Below are 22,436 nucleotides of genomic sequence, written 5' to 3'. Positions count from 1 at the left end.
GGAAGTCATTCAGTAACTCATGTAGAATGTAAAGAAAGGATGATTCTTAATCCACTGTAAATAGAATATTGGTCTGTTTCACACTAGCGTTTACAAACATCACCAACAAACATCTGACAGACACAAAATACAGAGAATACCATTAATAACCGATACATACCTGTTGTCTAGGGTTAGTCCTCCTGGTATCAAGACCTCAGTCAATCAAACTAGTCAGTGAAAACATACCGTCTCCATTTCTATTTTTCTTTTTTTGTTTATGTTTGGTCCAATCACAGATTGGTCCTTTAATTCCTCAAAAACATACTGTATTGCAAATGTTTTGACCTGACAGCAGCACTGTATACTGTATTTATTGTGGAAGTATGAGGGGGTTTGGGGCCTGACCTTCATAAACAGCATCTAGGCTTGAATCAGCTCTAATAGGCACTTAGCGATATACCATATCGCTCACACACCTGCCTCTGAGCAGCAGATTTATATATTTGTATGCACATATGCGCACTCGTGCATCAGCTGCATTGGGATGGCTTGTGGTAATAACAGTCCACAGTCATTAAGGATAATCGATCATTTCTGCTGAGACCAAGAGATGACACTTCATAGTCAACATTACTGTGGATAGGGATAAGGAAGGATGCAGGGAGAGGAAAGGAGAGGGGAGAGGAGGCAGAGTGAGAGAATAAAGAAAGAACACAAGAGAGAATGAAAGAGATAAACAATGTAAGCAAGCAAAGAAGAAACAAAGAAAGAGTAGCCTACATCAAAAGAAAGAGAGAGAGAGAGAGAGAGAGAGAGAGAGAGAGAGAGAGAGAGAGAGAGAGAGAGAGAGAGAGAGAGAGAGAGAGAGAGAGAGAGAGAGGGTAAAGTGGAAGCGCTAGAAGAGCTAGACAGCTGGAGTAAATAGGAGACGGTATTAATATCAGTAGGTATTAGTCATATGTGTGTGTGTGTGTGTGTGTGTGTGTGTGTGTGTGTGTGTGTGTGTGTGTGTGTGTGTGTGTGTGTGTGTGTGTGTGTGTGTGTGTGTGTGTGTGTGTGTGTGTGTGTGTGTGTGTGTATTAGGGGTGTGCGGAGATGTATCTATACTGTATATGCATCTGTATTCGTATAGAAGACCGAAAGTGGGCATGGTTTATACCGGATGTGTTTTTGTTTTTTTTGCAACAATTCTTGTACAATACAAGATGGGAACATACAGTACAATAATAGTATACATTATTACATATTTTTTGTCATCTCTTTTTTTCTAAATATATATATATATTTCTTTATAAATATCCTCAAACTGGGGCGGCCGGGTGGCGCAGCGGACTAAGCGTCTGCCCACCACTACAGAGACAGTGGGATTGAATCCAGCTGTGGTGCTTCCGGGTTGGCCGACCGTCCATACTAACCCAATTGGCAGTGTTAGAGGGTGGGAAACCCGGCGAGGGTGGGTCCTGGTCGTTGTAAACAGCTACTCCTACAGTTCGGTCGGGGCGCCTGCACAGCAAGGGAAGGATCTAAGAGAGGTAGTGTGACCTTCCACACGTTACACTCCCAGTGAGAGTCCGCGCAGCCAGGTGAAAGAGCGGTGGGCTGTGTCGGAGGAAGCATGTGATAGTCTCCGCCCTCCTGGACCGACGGTAGGGGGTAGAGTGTGCAATGACCAGGAAGGGGATTGGGAATTGACATAACGACTAACATTGGGATGGAAGAAAAACGGAAAAAAGAAGGAGGAAAAAGATAATTCAATATATATATATATTCTTTTATAATCCTCAAACTAAATCCTCAATTTGAATAAAGTGATTAATCTGATTAAATTAGTCTTTTTTTTTATCAACTTTCTTTAATGAATATAACTCATCAGTTTTTTTTAATACTATAATATTAGTGTAGCCTAATCTTTATCTGCAACTGTGAAGAAAAACCCCATTGGTTTAAACAGAATGAATAGACACATACAAAAAAATATATATATATTTTTTTTATTAAAAATAAAATATTCAAATGTTGATTTAGAATTCGAATGCAAGAGTTCGAACGTTCAAACGTTTGGGCTCAGCCCTACCATATGATGTTGTTGTTCTCCGCCAATAAAGTTTAATCGAATCCAATATAATAGACACAATTATTTGTGAGCTTTATAGAGCAGAAAAGTTTTAAACTGACATACTTATGAGCGTAGGAAACTAATCTTTAAAAAAAGCTGACATATTTTCTACAATGTCAAATAGGCCCATGGTCAAGATTTTGTTTTTAAAGTAAATCATCTAATGGATTATTGATACATAAAAATTATAAATAGCTTAATTATGAAATTCATGGATTGTTTTGCATGAGGAATGAAGAGCGGATACTGCCCTGGTTCCAATAACATAGTTTTTCGTGTCTGATCGTTAAACCTGACATGACCACCATGTCCGCCGTCAAAAGATACTTATAGTAATTTAATTTTTATTGATTTGGAGTAGTGGAGGAACGGTGTGTGTCTGGAGAACAAAAGCATTGCGATGCAGGTTTTTATTCAGTATATCCAGAATTTGTATTTGTCATACCAGGAGGAGAAGGGAGGCGGGGAACACGTCTTGGGTTTGTTCTGAAATAGCTCTCCAAAGGCATGCACATGCATAACTCATGATGATGATTTAAGACAAGCTTAAGACAAGCTTTCTCTAGGCTTTTGAAAATGTAGGGGAGACCTTGCTCATCATGGAGCAGCCGTTGGTTAAATATTGGTTACCAATATTTCGGTGGGTCCAAATGAAGAGGCAGGGCAGTCCTACGGGTTGTTTTTGACGGCAGTCCTACAGGTAGTTTTTTGTTTGTCAGGACAGAGTACCCTCATCAACTGTCTCTCCTTCTCTCACAATCACTGCCCCTAAATGAGTCACTTGTGGAAGAGAAGATGTTGAGGGACAGATGAGTGGCTTCTTCTGTACCAGAGAGGGGACATGGGGAACGTTGCACTCATCTTCAAGATATCAACAAAACATAACATAGTTATTTTAAATCAGTAGATTTGATTCTGTCATAATTAGATTGTGCCCCAGGGCATTTCCTAACAAGGCAAATGTGACATGGTTAAAGCCACAATCCACAATCTATTTGATTTAGCTTTAGGAAACTCTTGCTTTTGAATGCTTCTAATGGGCCCTGGTGAAAGATAATAACCAACTGATGTGCAGAAGGCTCTCACTACTCCTGCTGCTCCCTCAACCACGGCAAGCTGAATGCTAACTAAGGACCTGTCCACACGAAAGCGGGGTGTTATGTAACTGTGATTTAATGTGCGCAGTTACACTGTTCGACCACACGCAACCGGGTTTTTGGAACACTGCAACCGCGGTCTTTGAAAACCGGAGTCCAGGGTGAAGTTTTGCGCGCATCCCGGTTACAGTGGTTGCGTGTGGGCATAGTAACCGAGGCTATTTCCAGTGTTTACGGCAGAGCTGTCGCAATTATTTCCCATGTTTACGGCAGACTGTTGCAAACAATAGCAAGTTAGCAACCGAACGAGGGGTAGAGAGATTAGAGCAGAGCTGTCTCAAGTAGCGTCATATGAAAATGATTGTAACAAACTTTTGTTCGAAACGTATCGTCTGTGTTGAAGAGTGTTGTGATCGACTGATGATGTCTGTTGTCGCATTCCTGACCTGACGCTGAGTAAACCTGAAGCTGCGGCTAAACTAAGCTCATGTGTTGTCAAGTTATTGTTATAAGGAACCCAGTCCAAACTATAACAGTCTGCATCCCCTTAACAATTGTTTGTATTGAGCCGTATTGTATTCTACCCATTCTGCAATCTGTTAAATAACGTTTTCATCCATTCATTCTACTAGCATTAACGTTACTACTTTATTATACGTTAGCACGTAAGCTAACAAAATCGGCGATCTTTTTGTGAGACTAAACTCCGCTCTTGGTGGTAAATTGTGTTGATGTTGGTTTTGTTTCATCAACAAATGAGGCAGAACACACAGTGAATGTATCCTTTTTTATTTATTGCACGTTGTTATAGCTGCAAACTGTAGAATTGTTTGGCTGTGAGCAAGGAGGGATATTGTGTTCCACACTTCAGTTCAGTTTCCGGTATTACAGTAACTCTAAACCCTTCTGATTGGTTGAAATGGCCTTCATGTTTGAACTACATCGCCACCTACTGCTTTGGCATTGTACTACATGTATATACGTCACTCGGTGCGGGGTTTAAACCACGTCGTGTGGACAGAGTTTTTTGTTGTTGAATAATAAAAAAAAAAACTGTGTCAAAAATACCTGTGATCGTGTGGACTGGGCCTAAAGCCTGACCGATACTGGATTTTTGAGGCTGATACCGATACTTGGGAGTTAAGAAATATTATATATCGGCTGATATTTGCACACATTTTTAGCAAGGATACGTCAAAATGTGTTATCAAATAGCTAAGATACATACTGGAGGTTGGATATTTTACAGTTGAACAAAATGTACTGTGAATATGAATATATATATATATATGTGTCTGTACATGCGTGCGTGTATTACTTAGAAAGTAACTATACTATAGAAAGGCTAAAGTAACCTATTTGTACAGCATGCACAAATGTATGCTAAATCGAGTCTTGTATGCAGTGATGTACCTGAACGCGTTCAATGAACGATCGTTCATGAACACGTTCGTATTTTGGGCGAACGTGAACTGAACGTACTGTATATCCGCTAAATGAACGTAATTGAGAACGTGTTCATTCTCAGCGCTGTGTAACGGAGTTCAAAAGTGCACTCATTCTCAGCACTCTATTATAACGGCGTTCAAAGATGTGCCAGATTTCATATGCAATTCAGCCGAAAACCCAGTTAAAACACACTGTAAACAGGCTTCAAAATTATGCGTAAAACCACCCGATCTGGCAACGCGCCTGTCACCCCCTGCTACATCATCAGACTCCTCCTCACAACAACAGTGGACCAGCTGAATCTGCGAGCAGAAGCCGAGAGCTGCAGCAGCACTCGCTTAGAGTCAGACTCTACCTCTAGACGTCGGCGTATGAGCATTTAAAAGAGTTTAACGTTAAAGTCAGTACTGACTCAGACGGAAACAATCTAACGTTTGTCTGTAAACTTTGTCCACCCGGTTTGAAGAAGCAAGTCCGTACATCGACGTCGACAGCAACATTGAGAATATGCAAACGTCCTGTTTTAGTTTTCATAATAAAGACAATTCAAGCAAAGTTTGTCCTCATGTTTTTGAAAACAGATGAAAGCTGCAGCAGCTACTAGTGTGGACTGAATGGGCGGCAGCAAAGCATTATGGAAATGCCAGTATTCCGATTGCCGTCTGTGGTTCAATAATTTTTACAAATAATAGCTTGCAGCAACGTATTGAAAAAAGAACTAACAAAATGGGCAATTCAATATCTCCTTTATGTTCGAAATGTCAAACAGACCTGGGCCCCGTTCCATGTACCTGGATAACTGAGTTAGCCGGATAACTTTAGCTGGATAACTGGGTTAGCCGGACTTTCCGGTTTCATGTACGTGGATTTTCCAGATCACCATGCCAACAGATCCAAAAGTTTGAGCCTGGTCGAAAGCAGAGTTCAAGTTCAAGTTAGCCGGATCACGCAGAGCCACGCCCCCGCAAAGAAAGTGACAGCTTGTTTCCTGAAACTATTCCCACAGTCTACGATCTGCATTATACCATTCTGAATTACGTTTTTGTGCTCCATTCTTCCAGAGGGGGCTTTTGAAATGTAAAATAGACCCAAAATGCTGATATTAAATTCACTTTGTCCTAAATAATGCACGTTATATATACCGTGGCGACGGTGGCGCTCGCTCGTGCGATGTACACATTATGTGGTTATTTTAATTGTAACTGGGATTAAGATGTCTGATGAGATGCGCTGTTTGACGGATTTGAGAAATTGAATGAGCCGTTGACGTCACATGAATGAATGAGGATAAAGAAATAAAACTTCATTCAAAATAAGGAATATTCTAAACACGGGTCTCTCGTTCATTAATGTATAAACAATGAATTTATCCCATCTGGCACAGTGGCCCAGCGGTAGTGCTCAAGCCTGCCAACCTTGCGACCTGGGTTCAAATCCCGGTGTTTCCAATATGATTTTTTTGAATATAATATTAATGATTATACGCCAAAGTAGCCTGGTTTTAAGTTAAAATATTATAAATCTACATGCATTGAGGATGTCATTCTTTATATAGCTCTCAACGTGCACCAAATTGAATTATTCCTATATTGCAAAAAAAAGGAGACGACTAGGGTCTTGAACCCCGGTCGTCCGTGTGAAAGTCAAAAGAACAACCCGTTAGACCACATTGGAGATAAGTTAAAGATCGACTATACATCAATCAATGGGCAAGAGGGCCGTATCGTAATTCTGTATAACAGTTAACTAATTATTTTCGCTAGCAAGATCTCATTTGATTATTCAATCCAGCAGGCAAGTTTAAAGAAATATAATCTGATTGATTGAGGTAATGAGGGACTTAGAATTAGCCTATAGATAACGCATTTAACTTGTCGGCGAGGCGATTGAGCCGTATTGCAATCTGTCAATAAAGTCTTAAATCAATTAATCAATCAATGCCGTTGAGAATCAGGGTCTCTGCCATCGATACGTGCTGGCTTTTCACCTAAAACGGCCGCGCGCATTTAGCCTGACTCGCAAGTCTGGCTTGAGTTAACGAGACTGAATCCACCTTTGTGAAACAGGAAAATCCCGGCTTCGAACATCGGGTTAACTGAAGCTGGATAATGGACATCTTGATCGACTTAGTTGAACCACGTACATGAAACAGGGCCCTGGGTACCTACAGTCTATCACTACTTTTGGGAATCTAAGTGTTTATCCAGGTTTGATTGATTGAACACTTTATTAACAGATTGCAGAATGAGTACAGTACAGTACAGCTCAGTCATATATTATGATGAATTGAAAATGGGGGACCCTGATGTAAACAAGACGAAAGTCTTTCTCTGGTCTGCATCCCCTTAACAATTGTATGTATTGAGCTGTACTGTACTGTACCCATTCTGCAATCTGTTAATAAACGTTTCACTTTGGGTAGGAGGGGTGACACCCTTTACAATTCAAACTATTTGATAAACTTCTACTTTCAGCCCGGAAATGCATTCTGATAAACTGGATTAAGGATAAGCCTCCATTTTTACAAATGTGGTATAGAGAGATCTTCGGTGTGCTACCCCATGAAAGACACTGTGCAATGCATAGAGGCAACAACGCTTCCTTTCAGGAGGTGTGGGCCCCACTATTAGACTATTTTCCTGCTGAAATTTCTCGGATCCTTCTAAAGGCCCAGTGCCCCATTGTATGGACAGACCTAGGATAGGAAAAAATAAATATATGTATGTCTACATGTGAATGGGCTCGAGGCAAGTGCAATACTGTACAGTGCCTGTCTTGGTTTGCTTTCCTTTTTGCTTGTTTTTCTTTTTGTTTTGTTTTTGCTTGCTTATGGTGTGGATGATGGCATAGAGATGAACTGGAGGACCCCCCCCCCCCCCCCCCCCCCCTTGTCCCAATGTGTGTTTTTGTAATGTAAGTAACTGTACGTGAAAAATCTATAAAAAAAGAAAGAAAAAAAATAGAATTATGAACTATGAACTGAACTAGTTCATTTAGAAAATTGTGAACTGTGAACTGAACTAGTTCATGTAGAAAGTGAACTTTCCCAACACTGCTTGTATGGTTCCATTGAGTCCATTTTCATTCAGATATTTTGACGTGAGAAGTCAAGGGACCCTTTTGAAAATGGCTATGCCCATGAAATTTTTCTCCCATCAAATGTAAGCTTGCGGACAGTGCCGGTTAGCTTTCGGGAGAGGTGTTAATTGGACAATGCCTAGGCTAACTGGCACTGTCCGCTTCCATTCATTGTGCTAAGCTATGCTAACGTGCAGCCAGATAGCTTTCTACTCAACGCACAGAGAGGAAACTGGTATTTGGTGTGTTTCTTTAAAATAGCTTAATTTGGTAGCAGAATCTACTCCCTCAGAGGCTGATACATTTGGTTTCCGATATACCGATATATCGATAACATAAATGCAGATACCAATATACCGGTTATGAGCCAATATTGTCTGATATTATCACCAATATATTGCTCTGGCTATATTACAAACACAGTCCATAAGCAGCAATACAGGCTTTTAAAGGGCATTGACTGTACTACAGCACTGTATGCTGTTTCAAACCTCCAAAGTTGTCTGAAAGTTGTCTACCTCATGAGATATGCTATCTACTGCCAATATGATAATGGCCCCATTCCCTTCAATCAGTCGTTGCGATCCAGAAATTGAATAAGGTTCTGCTTCAGAGTTGAAGAGATAAGAGACCTTATTTCCTGATCTGCAATTTTTGCGCAAGATTAAGGATAATGTGGTTTATCATGGTTCTCTGTAGGTTCTCTGTGTGTCTAGAGGATCTCTCGGTCTCCTCGGGATATCACGCCACCAACTTCCTCAAGTTCGAATGCCTCAAACTCAGGATTCAAACTCTTGAGTGCCTTTCTCTTTCTTCGCTCATGAATGCCTTTCTCTTTCTTTGCTCTTTCTGCAGGTATTTCGCTGTCAGGCTCTCACCTTCATTCCGACAGCCATCAGACTTTACAATGCATCACTGTGCCTCACTGCATCACTGAGCACAGGGTGACAGTTACAGTACCATCTTCCTCGACTTTAACTTTTAAAACAACACTGTTCAATATTACACTTACTGTAGACTTCTGTATATTTTACTGTATATTTTATATTAGAATGTATAAACATAACATAGGAAATGTATATCCTGGAGCTGGGTATTTTTATTCTTAGGCTTATTTTATTCTTCATTTGTGACTTGTTTTGTCTCCCTAAATGTTTACTGTTTACTGTGAGCGATTTGTAGTGCAATATTTCCCTCGGGATGAATAAAGTATTTTTATTCTATTCTACCAACCATCTTTTCTCTTTATTTCCCTGTGCCCTTAGCTGCTCCACCCATCTTTGTTTATGAACCGCTTACTTATCGGGGTTGTATCCCTCCAGTTCCTCCAGGAACACGTTGGTGTTGGTGACAGTGTTGTCCCCGTTGGGCATGATGAGGAACTTGAGGATGGTTCCTCTGCTGGAGCCGAGGAACAGGACCGTACGGTTCCTATATGGCCCCGCCTCTGGGTCCACCACCATCTTATTCAGCTGGTACCTGCACAGGGGGAGAGATGTAAGTAGGCTACTGAGTTAAAGGACCACTTTTAGAAGATTTTCTAACTTATCTCAATCTTTCCGAATATATAGTGTGTTATTCGAGATGTCCGATATTGGCATTAAAATGTAATATCGGAAATGATCGGTATCGGTAAACAAAAAAAGAAGCTAATTCCTTTTGAGGGAAGGGGGGGGGGGGGTGGGTGGGAGGCTGTAACAAAAACAAGGTTATGTACATGCATACAAGTAAATGAAATGCTAAATTACAGTAGCAATAGTATACAAGGAAAAGTACAATAAATAAGGGAGAGAGAAGGAAAGAGAGAGAGGGAAAAAGAGAAAGGGAGAGTGAGAACCAGAGGGAGAGAGAGAAGAAAAGGGGAGATGCACAGATAATGTTTACATTTAGAATGCCTTGTTTAATGCATCCAGTGAAATTAACACATCAATGCGTACTTTTATTGTCAAAGGGGGAGGGGGGACCCTGCATATATCGGTATCGGTTGATATCGGTATCGGAAATTAAGAGTTGGACAATATCGGTATATCGGATATTGGTAAAAAAGCCAATATCGAACATCCCTATAGTGTTGGTGGAAAAACACCAGCAGTTGTTGCCAATGCTCTCTGTGTCCTGGGGGCGCAGCCGCCATGCAGCTGCAAAATGTGTTGTTCTTCTGGCCACCGGGCGAGTCATGTGACACAGCTGCTGTCCGGAACAACTACAGATGGATTGGGTCTCCGCCGCTGCGTAGCCAGGGGGGCGTGGTCTAGATGCTGGATTAGGTCTCCGCCTCTGCGTAGTCAGGGGGGGCGTGGTCTAGATGCTGGATTTGGTCTCCGCCTCTGCGTAGCCAGGGGGGCGTGGTCTAGATGCTACTAAAACATTTCCTTTTTCTAGCTTTGTTTTCCACAGTGAAAATGGTATCCCAAAATATTAGTGCAGAGGATTTTATGGATGAGGATACATTTTACAGTGTTTTGGCTAACACGGATATTCAGCCGTATTTATTTGAGAATATACGAATATAAGAAATTAGATCTACTTCCTATAACACCAGAGCTGCTCACCATATCCCGCTAGATGTTTCCTGGGTTAACACTTCCTTTGGCCAATCCTCTTTCCAATTTGCTGCTGCAGTTGGAACAAGGTGCGAATGGACAAATGGACAAATTGATCCCCCTCACTACTTTTAAGGACTATCGCAGAGTTGTTTACACCTGCGAGTGTCACCCAGTCTTTTAACTGACATGTAAATTGTCTGTTATGCTTCATGTCTTAAATATCATGTCATTTTATTTGGTTGTTTGTTTGGTGTGTGTTTTAATGATTTCCATTACCTCTGTGTATGTATCGTCTGTGATGTGAAAGAAATCAGTGTTTTTTCAATGTATATTTGGTTTATAACTGATATATAGAGACAAGCTTTAAGAGGGTAATACCATTATCATCAGGGTTTGCATCAGGGTTTGCATGTGTGTGTCTATCTCTAGTCAAACTGGGCAGAGGGGGTTGCAGCAGCAGACTGAGAGCTCAGGGCATGCCGAGGTCGCCATCGGCACATAAACAAACTGATAACAGCTAGGCAGAGGTCAGTGGATGGAGATGAGAACACAAGCCAAACAGACGAAGACGTGATACTGGCTGATTTATCAGAATCCAACAGATGTATGCAGCGTCTGTGTCCAATAGTCTCATCTGGATTGTTATTTTTGTTCTATTTATTTATTTTTATTATAATAATATATATATATATTTTTTTTATCCACTTTTTCTCCCATTTTTCTATTTTTCTCCCATCCCAATTTTTCGTATCGTCCAATTCAACCCTCCCCTGTCTTTGAACGCTGTTTCATGCCTCCCACAAGCCGGCTGCAATGTGGACTAAGTTATACATAGCATGAGTCCCCTCCGATACTCGAGGTAACAGCAGTCGCATCTTTCCACCTCCACGGCTCGATCTTTCAGCGTCAGGGGTCTGGGCTTTGGAGGGGCCCCGCCCCCGTCGCTTCCTGATTCTACTGCGCAGGCGCACCAACCGACCTGTAGGAGTCGCTGTCCACAACGCCCGATCCCCACCCATCAGTTTCCCTCCCCCTAATACTGCCAATGTGTATTAGTGCGGACGACCAGCTAAACTGAAAGCAATGTGGAGCGCTGGGCTCGAACAGGGAGGCGAACCTGTTCAAGCTCAGTCTCCAGTATTCGTGGTGAGCGCCTTGCCCACTGCACCACGTAGCCGCCCTATAATAATATATTTCTTCTATTTTATTTTATTGTATCTACTTATTTATTTTCTGTCCCATTTTTCCTGTTACCTTTCGAGAGGCCCTTTTGTCCTCTCGCTAGACTGCCATTGTAAATAAGAATTTGTTCTTAATTGACCTGACTGGTTAAATAAATGTTAAATAAAATAAATAAATAAAGTGAGAGGCTGTTGCTACAAGCTGAGCAACAGGACACATTGGTCATGTGACATCTGCGCCAATCGTGGGACATTTCCTATTTCCGGGTCGAACAGCCTGCAAACTACCTAACTCCTAGTTTATCACTGGTTTCGCAGTTGGTTAAGGTTAGAGTTTGGAATCAGGGCAGGCGTTCTATCGCCATGCTCTAAGACAAACTCTAACCTTAACCAACTTCGAAAGAGCGCCTAAGCTTAACCAGTGTAGAAACTTGCGGTCCCACGATTGGGCGTACATGTCACATGACCTGGCCAATCAGAGACGCGAAAACACGAACACGTTGGTAAAAGCAATCAGGCGACCCTGCCGAGAGCAAACAGCAACTGATTGATTGATTGATTAATTGTATAACTGTACAAGCAAAACTGTACATTGGAATATTGACAACCATACTAGGTAATTTACTGTACATTGGAGGGGGTTAGGGGGGGGGGGGACACTGTACAAACAAGCAAAACTGTACATTGGAATATTGACAAAACCATACTAGGTAATTTACTGTACATTGGAGGGGGTTGGGTTAGGACATTTACTGTGTTTGTCTTCATCTGCTTTTCTCTTAACAAGGGTCAATGGGACAAAACAAGACTTAGTTATAAGTTATAGCTGTTTACAGAGGACTTTGGTTGCACGCAGAGTGGAATTAATGTCTTTGCTTTGGACAGGTAAGAGTTGTATAATAAGTGATATGACCCTCACTTATGGAGAGTGACAGAATAATTGTAATGCTGTTGGTAGTGTGCTGTAGCAGGCTGTAGTGTGTGTGTGTGTGTGTGTGTGTGTGTGTGTGTGTGTGTGTGTGTGTGTGTGTGTGTGTGTGTGTGTGTGTGTGTGTGTGTGTGTGTGTGTGTGTGTGTGTGTGTGTGTGTGTGTGTGTGTGTGTGTGTGTGTGTGTGTGTGTGTGTGTGTGTGTGTGTGTGACGGCACATAATGTGACAGGCTGTTTTGATTGCTCACATTGGTGTAGGACTTACAGCTTCTAGCGAGCTCCCTTGGAACTAACATACTATAGCTGTAGTGCTGATAATTATAGATAAAGATGGCACAATTCCAGCTGGTGATGTTATGTATTCAATAGCTAAGTTAGCTAGCTAGCACTAGCCTCCAGGCTGTTGATGTTATGTATTCAATAGCTAAGTTAGTTAGCTAGCACTAGCCTCCCGGCTGTTGCATTGGTTGGTTGGTTGGTCTGTCGGTTCTAGCCAACGTTGGTAAGAGGAGAGCTCCATTTTCATAGTAGGAATAACGTTTTAATAGACTTAGGCACTTGATATATAGATACATGTACATATGTAATATTACAACAAAATGGAGAACAAAGATTTCATGTAGGCCTACTGAAAATATTGCTTCAATGGACTACATTTACCATACATTTGAATGTAGCTAACAAACTGTGGCCTGGCCCAAACAAAGACTTTTGAAAGTGTTAAGATTGTGAGTCTGAAGTGTTATTTTATGTGTAGCCAATGGAAGGGGTCTAGTGAGTTGCATTCTGATTGGAACATGTCTAAACGTGTAGAGGAGACAGAATGTTACACACCACCAAGCAGAGAAGTAGGTGTACTGGGTTTGCACCCATCTTCCACATTCTGATTTAAGTGACCAATAGAGGCCTGCATGGAATGTTTGTGTAGTTATCTGTCTTCCAACATAGCTGTCTGTAGCATAACAACTGTTTGACATGGCAATGGGAGAGACAATGGTTGCTACTGTATGTGCAAAACAAAGTCTTGTCAACAAGTCACAGTGGAACAGTATCATAATGTTTTTCAGGTGTTTTACCTACTCTACCACTGCACAGAAATGTGGCATTTTCTTTTGAAAATTATTCCCAATGGTAACTTACAGGCAGGCATGATAGAAGAAAGAGAACTACACAAACATTCTGTGCAAGGCCTCTATCACATAGATGTTCTCTGTCCCGCTATTTGCTTGGTAATTTGACCATTTGAGTCAAGTTTCAGAGCTTATTGAAGCACCTACCTTTCACCTTGCTAGACTGACACACAGCTTAGCCATACAAGAAGGATGTCCAGCTTGCTAAGCAAAACCAACAGTGCTGTAGAGTTTATTTAGGGCTCTGCCTCAATGTCAACTGCAATTTAGTTCAAGTAGTGCCTAGAGGAGGACTGTAAACAGATACATATTGTAAATATTGATCTTGTGTGTTCCAGAATTCACAGCTCAACAGTTAATTCCAATGAAGTAATGTGATGTAATGAGGAAAATAATAACCAAGCTGTTCAGATACTGTGTCATTCATTCATTCATTTGTTCGTTCACTCACTCACTCACTCACTCACTCACTCACTCACTCACTCACTCACTCACTCACTCACTCACTCACTCACTCACTCACTCACTCACTCACTCACTCACTCACTCACTCACTCACTCGCTCACTCACTCTCTCGGTCAATCATTCTGTTCATTCCATCTTACAATTCAGTGACTTCAGTGATTGGATTAATTACTCACTCAGCTTTTTATTTCATATTACAGTAGCCTACTGGTGATTGTTTTAGACTGGTGGACTATATTCATATCTCATTCTCTCCTCAATCTCAGCTAAACTAAATTAATTCCACCAACCCAACATATTCATACAATTTCCATAACAAACTAATTAAGCCAGACTATCTGTCATTAATAATATCACTCAAATAAATTGGCTTGTCTTGGAACAATTAGAGGGATGCTGCTGAACTACTGTACACACACTACTGTGTGTGTGAGTCAACACACTAGAATAGATTTAATATTCCACATACATCCAGTCCCTGCTGTAATCTCCTCGTCAGTGGCTGCTAGCCAGGGGGGAAGAGAGAGAGAGAGAGAGAGAGAGAGAGAGAGAGAGAGAGAGAGAGAGAGAGAGAGAGAGAGAGAGAGAGAGAGAGAGAGAGAGAGAGAGAGAGAGAGAGAGAGAGAGAGGAGAGGGGGGAGAGAGAGAGAGGATATATATATAGAGATATATATATATTAGTGCTGTCAATCGATTAAAATATTTAACTCGATTAATAGCATGATTGTCCATAGTTAATTCGCGATTAATCGCAAAATAATCGCATTTTTATTTTTTCTACTTAAACGGATATTTTTCAAGTTCCAAGTTTTAATACTCTTATCAACATGCGAGTCAACAAATGCTTGCTTTATGCAGCCATTTAACACAAAAGGATGACCCTCATGCATTGCAAATTTGCATCAAATTCAAAACAGAGTGATGCACAAAATAACTTAAAAGAAAATAATAATTTAAAACAATGATAAAGTGTGCATGAAATAATAGGGGAAAGAAAACGTTAGGAACTTGTACATTCACCCACACAAGGCTGATTAATCACACACCCCCTCTCTCTCTCACACACTCTCCCAGCTCTCTTTCTCTCTTGCCCCTTCCTCACTCTCTATATCTCACACACACACACACACACACACTTCAGAAACAAACATAGTATCAATGAGAGCATCAATAATACAACCTGAGTGAAGTCTAGTAAAAAAAAAATTAAAAAGTAAAAGATTTTTTTTTTCTTTTCTTAAAGTTAATCGTGAGTTAAAAGAAATAGTGGCGTTAATAGAATCGGGCGATAACGTGTTAATACCACGTTAACTTTGACAGCCTTAATATATATATAGAGAGAGACAGAGATAGAGAGAGAAAGAGAGAGAGAGAGATCGAGAGAGAGAGAGAGAGAGAGAGAGAGAGAGAGAGGAGAGGAGAGAGAGAGAGAGAGAGAGAGAGAGAGAGAGAGAGGGAGAGAGATCGAGAGAGATAGAGGGGGAGAGAGAGGGGAGAGAGAGGAGGGAGAGCGAGAGGGAGAGAGACGGATAGAGAGGGAGAGAGAGAATAGAGAGAGAGAGAGAGAGAGAGAGAGAGAGAGAGAGAAGAGAGAGAGAGAGAGAGAGAGAGAGAGAGAGAGAGAGAGAGAGAGAGAGAGAACAATGACTCATTTCCTTATCCATTTTATCATTCCAGGAATTGGAGCCTGGCTCTTTTCACTAATGTCATGTAGCGATTGCCTCCCTGCATATCTCTGCGTCACCCTCAAAAGTTTATAGTCTCTATCTTATCCTGTCTTTCTTTCCCTCTCGGCCACACATTTCATTTGTATTCAAGCATTCAGTGCCAAAATATTAACAGTCCAAATTAATTTGACAGCTGCTCTGTCTGTCTGTCTAGCTCAGCCCCATTATACTGTATCTACATTCATTCATTCCTCACTTCATCCTATGCCATTTTTTATCTGTTCTACTATGATCTACCTTATCCCTTACACTTTCTTTTAGACTTTACTCATTCCTTCTGTAGCTCTGTCTTCAAAAGGCAAGGCCTGCAGCACTGACTCTCTCTCTCTTCTCTCTCTCTCTCTCTCTCTCTCTCTCTCTCTCTCTCTCTCTCTCTCTCTCTCTCTCTCTCTCTCTCTCTCTCTCTCTCTCTCTCTCTCTCAGAATTCAGGTACGGCGGTGTGTGCCTTTGACATGGAGCGTTTGGCTGGAGTGTTTTGAGGGGAGTATTAAGACTCTGTCATAGAACCCATTTCCCTGTATGATTGCGAGGTCTGGGGCCCACTTGCAAACCAAGACTCATAAAATGGGACAACACCAAATTGAGACTCTGCATGCAGAATTTTGCAAATCCATTCTCCGCACCCAACGAAAACACCAAATAATGCATGCAGAGCAGAACTAGGAAGATACAGTACCAACTAATTAATCAAGATCATCCAAAAAAGAGCATTTTAATTCTATAATCACCTAAAGAAAGTGACCCAGACAGACTCCATAACAAAGCCCTCACCTACAGAGAGACCCTATAGAGATGCCCGCTCAGCCAGTTCGTCCTGGGACTCTGCTCACAAACACAAGCAGAGCCACCAGACAAAAACCACACTTTGGACTAAACCAAATTATAAGAAAACAAAAAGAAAACAGAAAACGATCTGACACATTGGAAAGAATCAACCCAAAACCAGAGCAAATTGGAATGCTATTTGGCCCTAAACAAAGAATACACAGTGGCAGAATACCTGAGCACTGTGACTGATCCAAAACTAAGAAGACCCTTGCCATGGAGAAAGGCCGCCATAGGCAGACCTGGCTCCCAATAGAAGACAGACTGTGCACCTACTGCACACAAGAAGAGGTGGAAACCGAGCTACACTTCTTAACAACCTGCCCACTATACCAAGACATCAGAGACATATACTTCCCACAAATTGCAAACACCCAAAGAGACTTTGAAAACATGGCAAATAACTCAAAACTCCCATACATACTGGGAGAAATACAACAATGTGCAAACACAGCAGCTATATTTGTGAGCTGCTGTGACAAGAAAAGGACATCCAACGTAAAAATTCCTTCTGTACTGTACTGATTTCTTCTTATTTCTCTGTTTGACTGTTTTGCTTGGTTTTGTTTGTTTTAACACTGTAATGTAAACGTATGTTTCCCATGTCAATAAAGCCCCTTTGAATTGAATTGAAATTGAATTGAGTTTTCTCAAGTTTCTTTAATAGTTGTCATACAGAAGTACAGAGAGAGAGAGAGAGAGAGAGAGAGAGGGAGAGAGAGAGGGAGAGAGATAGGGGGAGATAAAGAGGGAGATAGAGGGAGAGGGAGGGAGAAAGATAGAGAGATGATCTCCAGCTGTCTGCTTCCTAGTCATTCAACATCAACTGTGTGTGTGTGTGTGTGTGTGTGTGTGTGTGTGTGTGTGTGTGTGTGTGTTCGTGCGTGCATATGTGGTGTGTGTGTGTGTGTGTGTGTGTGTGTGTGTGTGTGTGTGTGTGTGTGTGTGTGTGTGTGTGTGTGTGTGTGTGTGTGTGTGTGTGTGTGTGTGTGTGTGCAGCCTCACCTGACCATGGTCCTGACTATCCAGGGTCTTTGGCCCAGAGAAGGAACAGCTTCGTCCATCAGAGGATGAGTCTTCACGAAGTTCAGCATCTCGTCAGGGAAGGAATTGGAGGAATTATACCTGGAGCCCTGGACAGCACAGCCTCCAGGCCTGGAAGGGACAACATAGTTCAGTATGTTTAAAGAATATGTAATTTTAAAGGAACACTCCAACATTTTGGGAAATACAGTTTTATGCTATCTTTCCCAGAGTCAGATGAGAAGATTGATATGAATTGAATCTCTGTGCATCAGTTTTGGAGTTGTTGGAATTAGCATTTCTTCACTTTTGATTGACTACTAGTCTGTGTGCTAAGCTAGCTACTGTAGCATGCACCTGGACCTTTCTCTGGGGCTACTGGACACTCAGAGATGAAACTGATATATATATATATATTCCTGTCTTACTCTGGGGATGGTGGCAAATAAGAGTATTTCCCAAAATGTCGGAGTGTTCCTTTTAAACAATGCTCACTGCCAAGAGGATGCAGTTCGAAAATCATTTTAACGTCGCAGGCATAGGTAGCTGAAAGAAGAATTCTACAAAGGGCAGCCACATCCCACATTTTTGCACTACCCATCTTTGTGAAAGTGGCTTCTCATCTCTGGTCCAGCTGAAGACAAAGCAGAGGAACAGATTGGACACATTGAGCATGACCTCAGAGTTGCTTTGTCTACCATCACCCCAGACTTTGAGACTCTTGTCAGGAGCAAACAACATCCCCAGTTATCCCATTAGTTCCCTGGGATGTTAAGCTAAGAAGTCTGCTAAGAAGGATATATTATTTATTATTATTATTATTATTATTATTATTATTATTATTATTTTATTATTTTTTTTTATTTCATTGTGTTTTTAGCCCTAGTTGCACTTTTGTTGCAACCCCAGTTATCCCATTAGTTCCCCCAAACTTACTGTCGGTCTGTTATGTTAAGCTAAGAAGTCTTCAGCTGGACCAGAGCTGAGAAGCCACTTTCACAAAGATAGGTATTGCAAAAAAAATATAATAATAAAAAAAATTAAAAATAATAATCGACGCAAAAAGTCTGCGTCGACAAGTTTTTATGATCGACGTCGTCGATTATGTCGACTAATCGCTGCAGCCCTAATTGTCACAGGCAGAGGAGAGTTAATTGAGGAGTTAATTAGGACTGATGGAATACACCTGTGCACCACGTGATCACCCACATCCCCCATGCACACACACGCGCACGCACACACGCACACACACACACACACACACACACACACACACACACACACACACACACACACACACACGACACACAAGCCCTAGGAGAGACAGAGAAGAGTTGAGTGGGAGGGAGGTGAGGTGAGGAAGGAGCAGAGTTCATGGAGAGAGTGTGAGATACTGAGTTTGTGAGGTGAGAGGTAGTTTGAAGGAGAGGTTAGAGTGAGAAGGTGTTCGTGTTACTGGACCCTGGACTGGCTGAGATACCCCCTTGTGAAACTGACCCTGGACCGGATGACAAACCCTGAGTATTGAACATTCCCTTTTTGTACGAGAGCCTGGAACGTGTTTTGACCCTGGACTGTAATTTGACTACTCTATTGCCCATCGGACCTGTACTGTTGATCAATAAATATTCTTATTTATTGAAATTGTGCTTGTGTGGACATTGGAATTGTTTGTTTTGGTCCGTGTCGAGCCTGAACACCACATATAAGGAATCTAAAAGAGGTGGGCTAATCTGCAGAGTGAGAAGATCACTCCATCCTATCACCCAATAGCTCTCTTTGTCCCATATGGGAGCAACAGCAAACAGGCTTGATTTAAATGCTACCCTAGACACACACACACACACACACACACACACACACACACACACACACACACACACACACACACACACACACACACACACACACACACACACACACACACACACACACACACACACACACACACACACACACACACACACACACACACACACACACACACACACACACACACACACACACACACACACACACACACACACACACACACACACACACACACACACACACACACACACACACACACACACACACACACACACACACACACACACACACACACACACACACACACACACACACACACACACACACACACACACACACACACACACACACACACACACACACACACACACACACACACACACACACACACACACACACACACACACACACACACACACACACACACACATCTTTATTCTCACATGACAAACAGCTTGAATCAGCCAGACCTTTTCTCCTGCGCTACTATAGCACTGAACTGGAGCATGGGGAAATGGCTTGGCTGGAGTGAAACTATGTCGTACATTAAGTTAACTAATAATACTGAGTAGTGTGAATGAATCACCACTTCAGCTTAAATGGAATCTACTGTATTCTCACAGCCACCTTGTCATAAGAGAGGGAGACTAAATGCCCCCATGGGGCCCGTGTACCCAGTATGCCTTGGAGTCCGATGAAGACCGAGCACCTGTCGGGATGCTTTTAACACATGCGTACTACGGTCATAGACACTTAGCTAATAACAATGAGCTACCATTAGCTACTGTAATTGTTAACTCAATGGCCCATCTGAATAATATGTATATATATATATATATATATATATATATATATATATATATATATATATATATATATATATATATATATATATATATATATATATATATATATATATATATATATATATATGAATATCTGAAAATAAAACCTACATTACACCGACTATCCCTGCAAAAAAAGAAAAAAGAACAGCATAGACCAGCATAGTTGTCACCGAGCATGGCCGTATAATGCATGCTAGTTATACCAGAAAAGACCACCTGGAGGACCGTGTTGGTCCACCAGCTAAACCAGCATCACACCAGCATTAACCAGCATAGACCAGCATTAAAATTATGCTGGTCTATGCTGGTCTTTCTACAGATGTCTCTCTCTTTAACTGTTCTTCTTTTACTTATTTTATTCCAGCATGTATGTTTGTAAGTGCAAATAACAATACAAAAAAAATCCCTATTTTTTACTGATAGAAAAACATCAAACATCAACAATGTACCACACTTCTGATTTCAACACTGATTTGTTTGTATGTATGTCAATCAATGTTGTTGTCAAAGCTTTTGCTGTTTTAACCAATAGAAGAATATGAACAATGTACTACACGTCTGAATTCAACATTGATTTGTCTGTATGTGCGTCAATCATTGTCAGGCTGTTGCTATGATGCTTTGGGCATGTGCTTGCGTCTCTTCTCTAAAGATCTTCAGGAGGCTAAAACGGGGACCTTTGCCTACCATCTCGTGAAACACAAACCAGAGGACCACAGGTCAAATATTCTACAATGAGCGTTTTACATGCACTCGCACCAAAGCCCAGGCAATTGTGAGGGGTCCTATAATCACCACAAAGTACCAGAAGATACCCCAAAGTACCCCAAAGTACCCCAAAATACCCCAAAAGTACCCCAAAGTACCCCAAAATACCCCAAGGTATACCCCAAAATACCCCAAAGTACGCCAAAGTATACCCCAAAATACCCCAAAATTCCTCAAAGTACCCCAAAGTATACCCCAAAATACCCCCAAAGTACCCCAAAATACGCCAAAGTATACCCCAAAGTATGCCCTAAAATACCACAAAGTGCCCCAAAATACCCCCAAAGAACCTCAAAGTTCCCCAAAGTATACCTCAATGTACCACACAATACTGGTAATGAGTCTGGCTGCCATTGCTATGTGAGTGCATGTGTGAATTGGTGAAGTAGAGGCAATTATAAAGCTCTTTGTGCATGTAGGAAAGCGCTATATACTGTATGTGCAGTCCATTTCCCATTCCCAACGTACCACATATTTTCAAAACAAATGTTTATTTTAATATATTATAATCTCCAAATGTAATAACATCTGTAACAAACAGTATACAAAACAACAATAATAACAGAACAGTATAACATTTTTGAACAAATTCCGGTAATGACAGAAGAAAAGAGACAACAGTAGGCTATACATGACTGCACGTATATAGCGCTTTCCTACATGCACAAAGAGCTTTATAATTGCCTCTCCTTCACCAACTCACAGAGCAATGGCAGCCAGACTCAATTGGGAGCAATTTGGGGTTCAGTGTCTTGCCCAAGGACACTTGGGGTACTTTGGGGTATACTTTGGAGTATTTTGGGGTACTTTGGGGTACTTCGGGGTATTTTGGGGTATTTTGGGGGTATACTTTGGAGTATTTTGGGGTACTTTGCGGTATTTTCTAGTACTTTGTGGTGATTAGGAGGACCCTGTGTGAGCAACATTACTACCCTTCGCGCTATGAGTTCAGGAGTTTCTGAAGGTAGACAGCAAAGCTGTGGTAGTGAAGCTTATTCCAATACTTAACTAACTGAGGGGGTGAGCGCCAAGATCCTCGACTTCACATCAATCACAAGTAAGGACATACATGTACACATGCATGAACATGCAGTAAACCTTTTATATATAAATAAATATGTAGCCATAGCTTTTAATTTTTAGATATTAATATTTGCAGATGGGCTATTAACACTTTGAATATCAACGACGAGATTAGTCGTCTTAACTCGCCATGCGTTGAGTGCCAATGACGAGTTCTCGTTTTTTTCTCGTTATTTATTTTATTAGCAATATCCATACATTTTTCATCCATCCAGCCTGACGTTATCATTGGGAAGGGCAAATACCGCCGCCTATCGTCTCCCGGATGGTATTGCACATCATTGGATTGGATTGGCTGAAAAAGTGCATCGAAAAAATAACTCCGGTCCAGGTTTTACTTCTGGGGCATGCATCTGGATACTATTGCATTGACTG

General features: G+C 41.4%; 1 protein-coding gene across 1 annotated transcript in view; it reads right to left on the bottom strand.

Annotated features, from left to right (window-relative positions):
• The window catches only part of LOC311247888 (semaphorin-6B-like), a gene marked incomplete at its 3' end in the record, with an annotated part of 78,244 nt that overhangs the window by 4,273 nt on the left and 51,535 nt on the right, over positions 1 to 22,436 (bottom strand). The window contains exons 6-7 of the mRNA XM_084338867.1: positions 17,533 to 17,682; positions 9,022 to 9,201 (exon numbers count right to left, since the gene is read on the bottom strand). Coding sequence (XP_084194993.1) covers positions 9,022 to 9,201; positions 17,533 to 17,682 — 330 coding nt within the window. The remainder of the gene's footprint in view (positions 1 to 9,021; positions 9,202 to 17,532; positions 17,683 to 22,436) is intronic.

The sequence above is a fragment of the Notolepis coatsorum genome, assembly GCF_963971535.1.
Source record: "Notolepis coatsorum genome assembly, contig: SCAFFOLD_387, whole genome shotgun sequence".
Taxonomy (NCBI): Eukaryota; Metazoa; Chordata; class Actinopteri; order Aulopiformes; family Paralepididae; genus Notolepis; species Notolepis coatsorum.
This window is presented reverse-complemented; position numbering and strand designations above follow the sequence as displayed.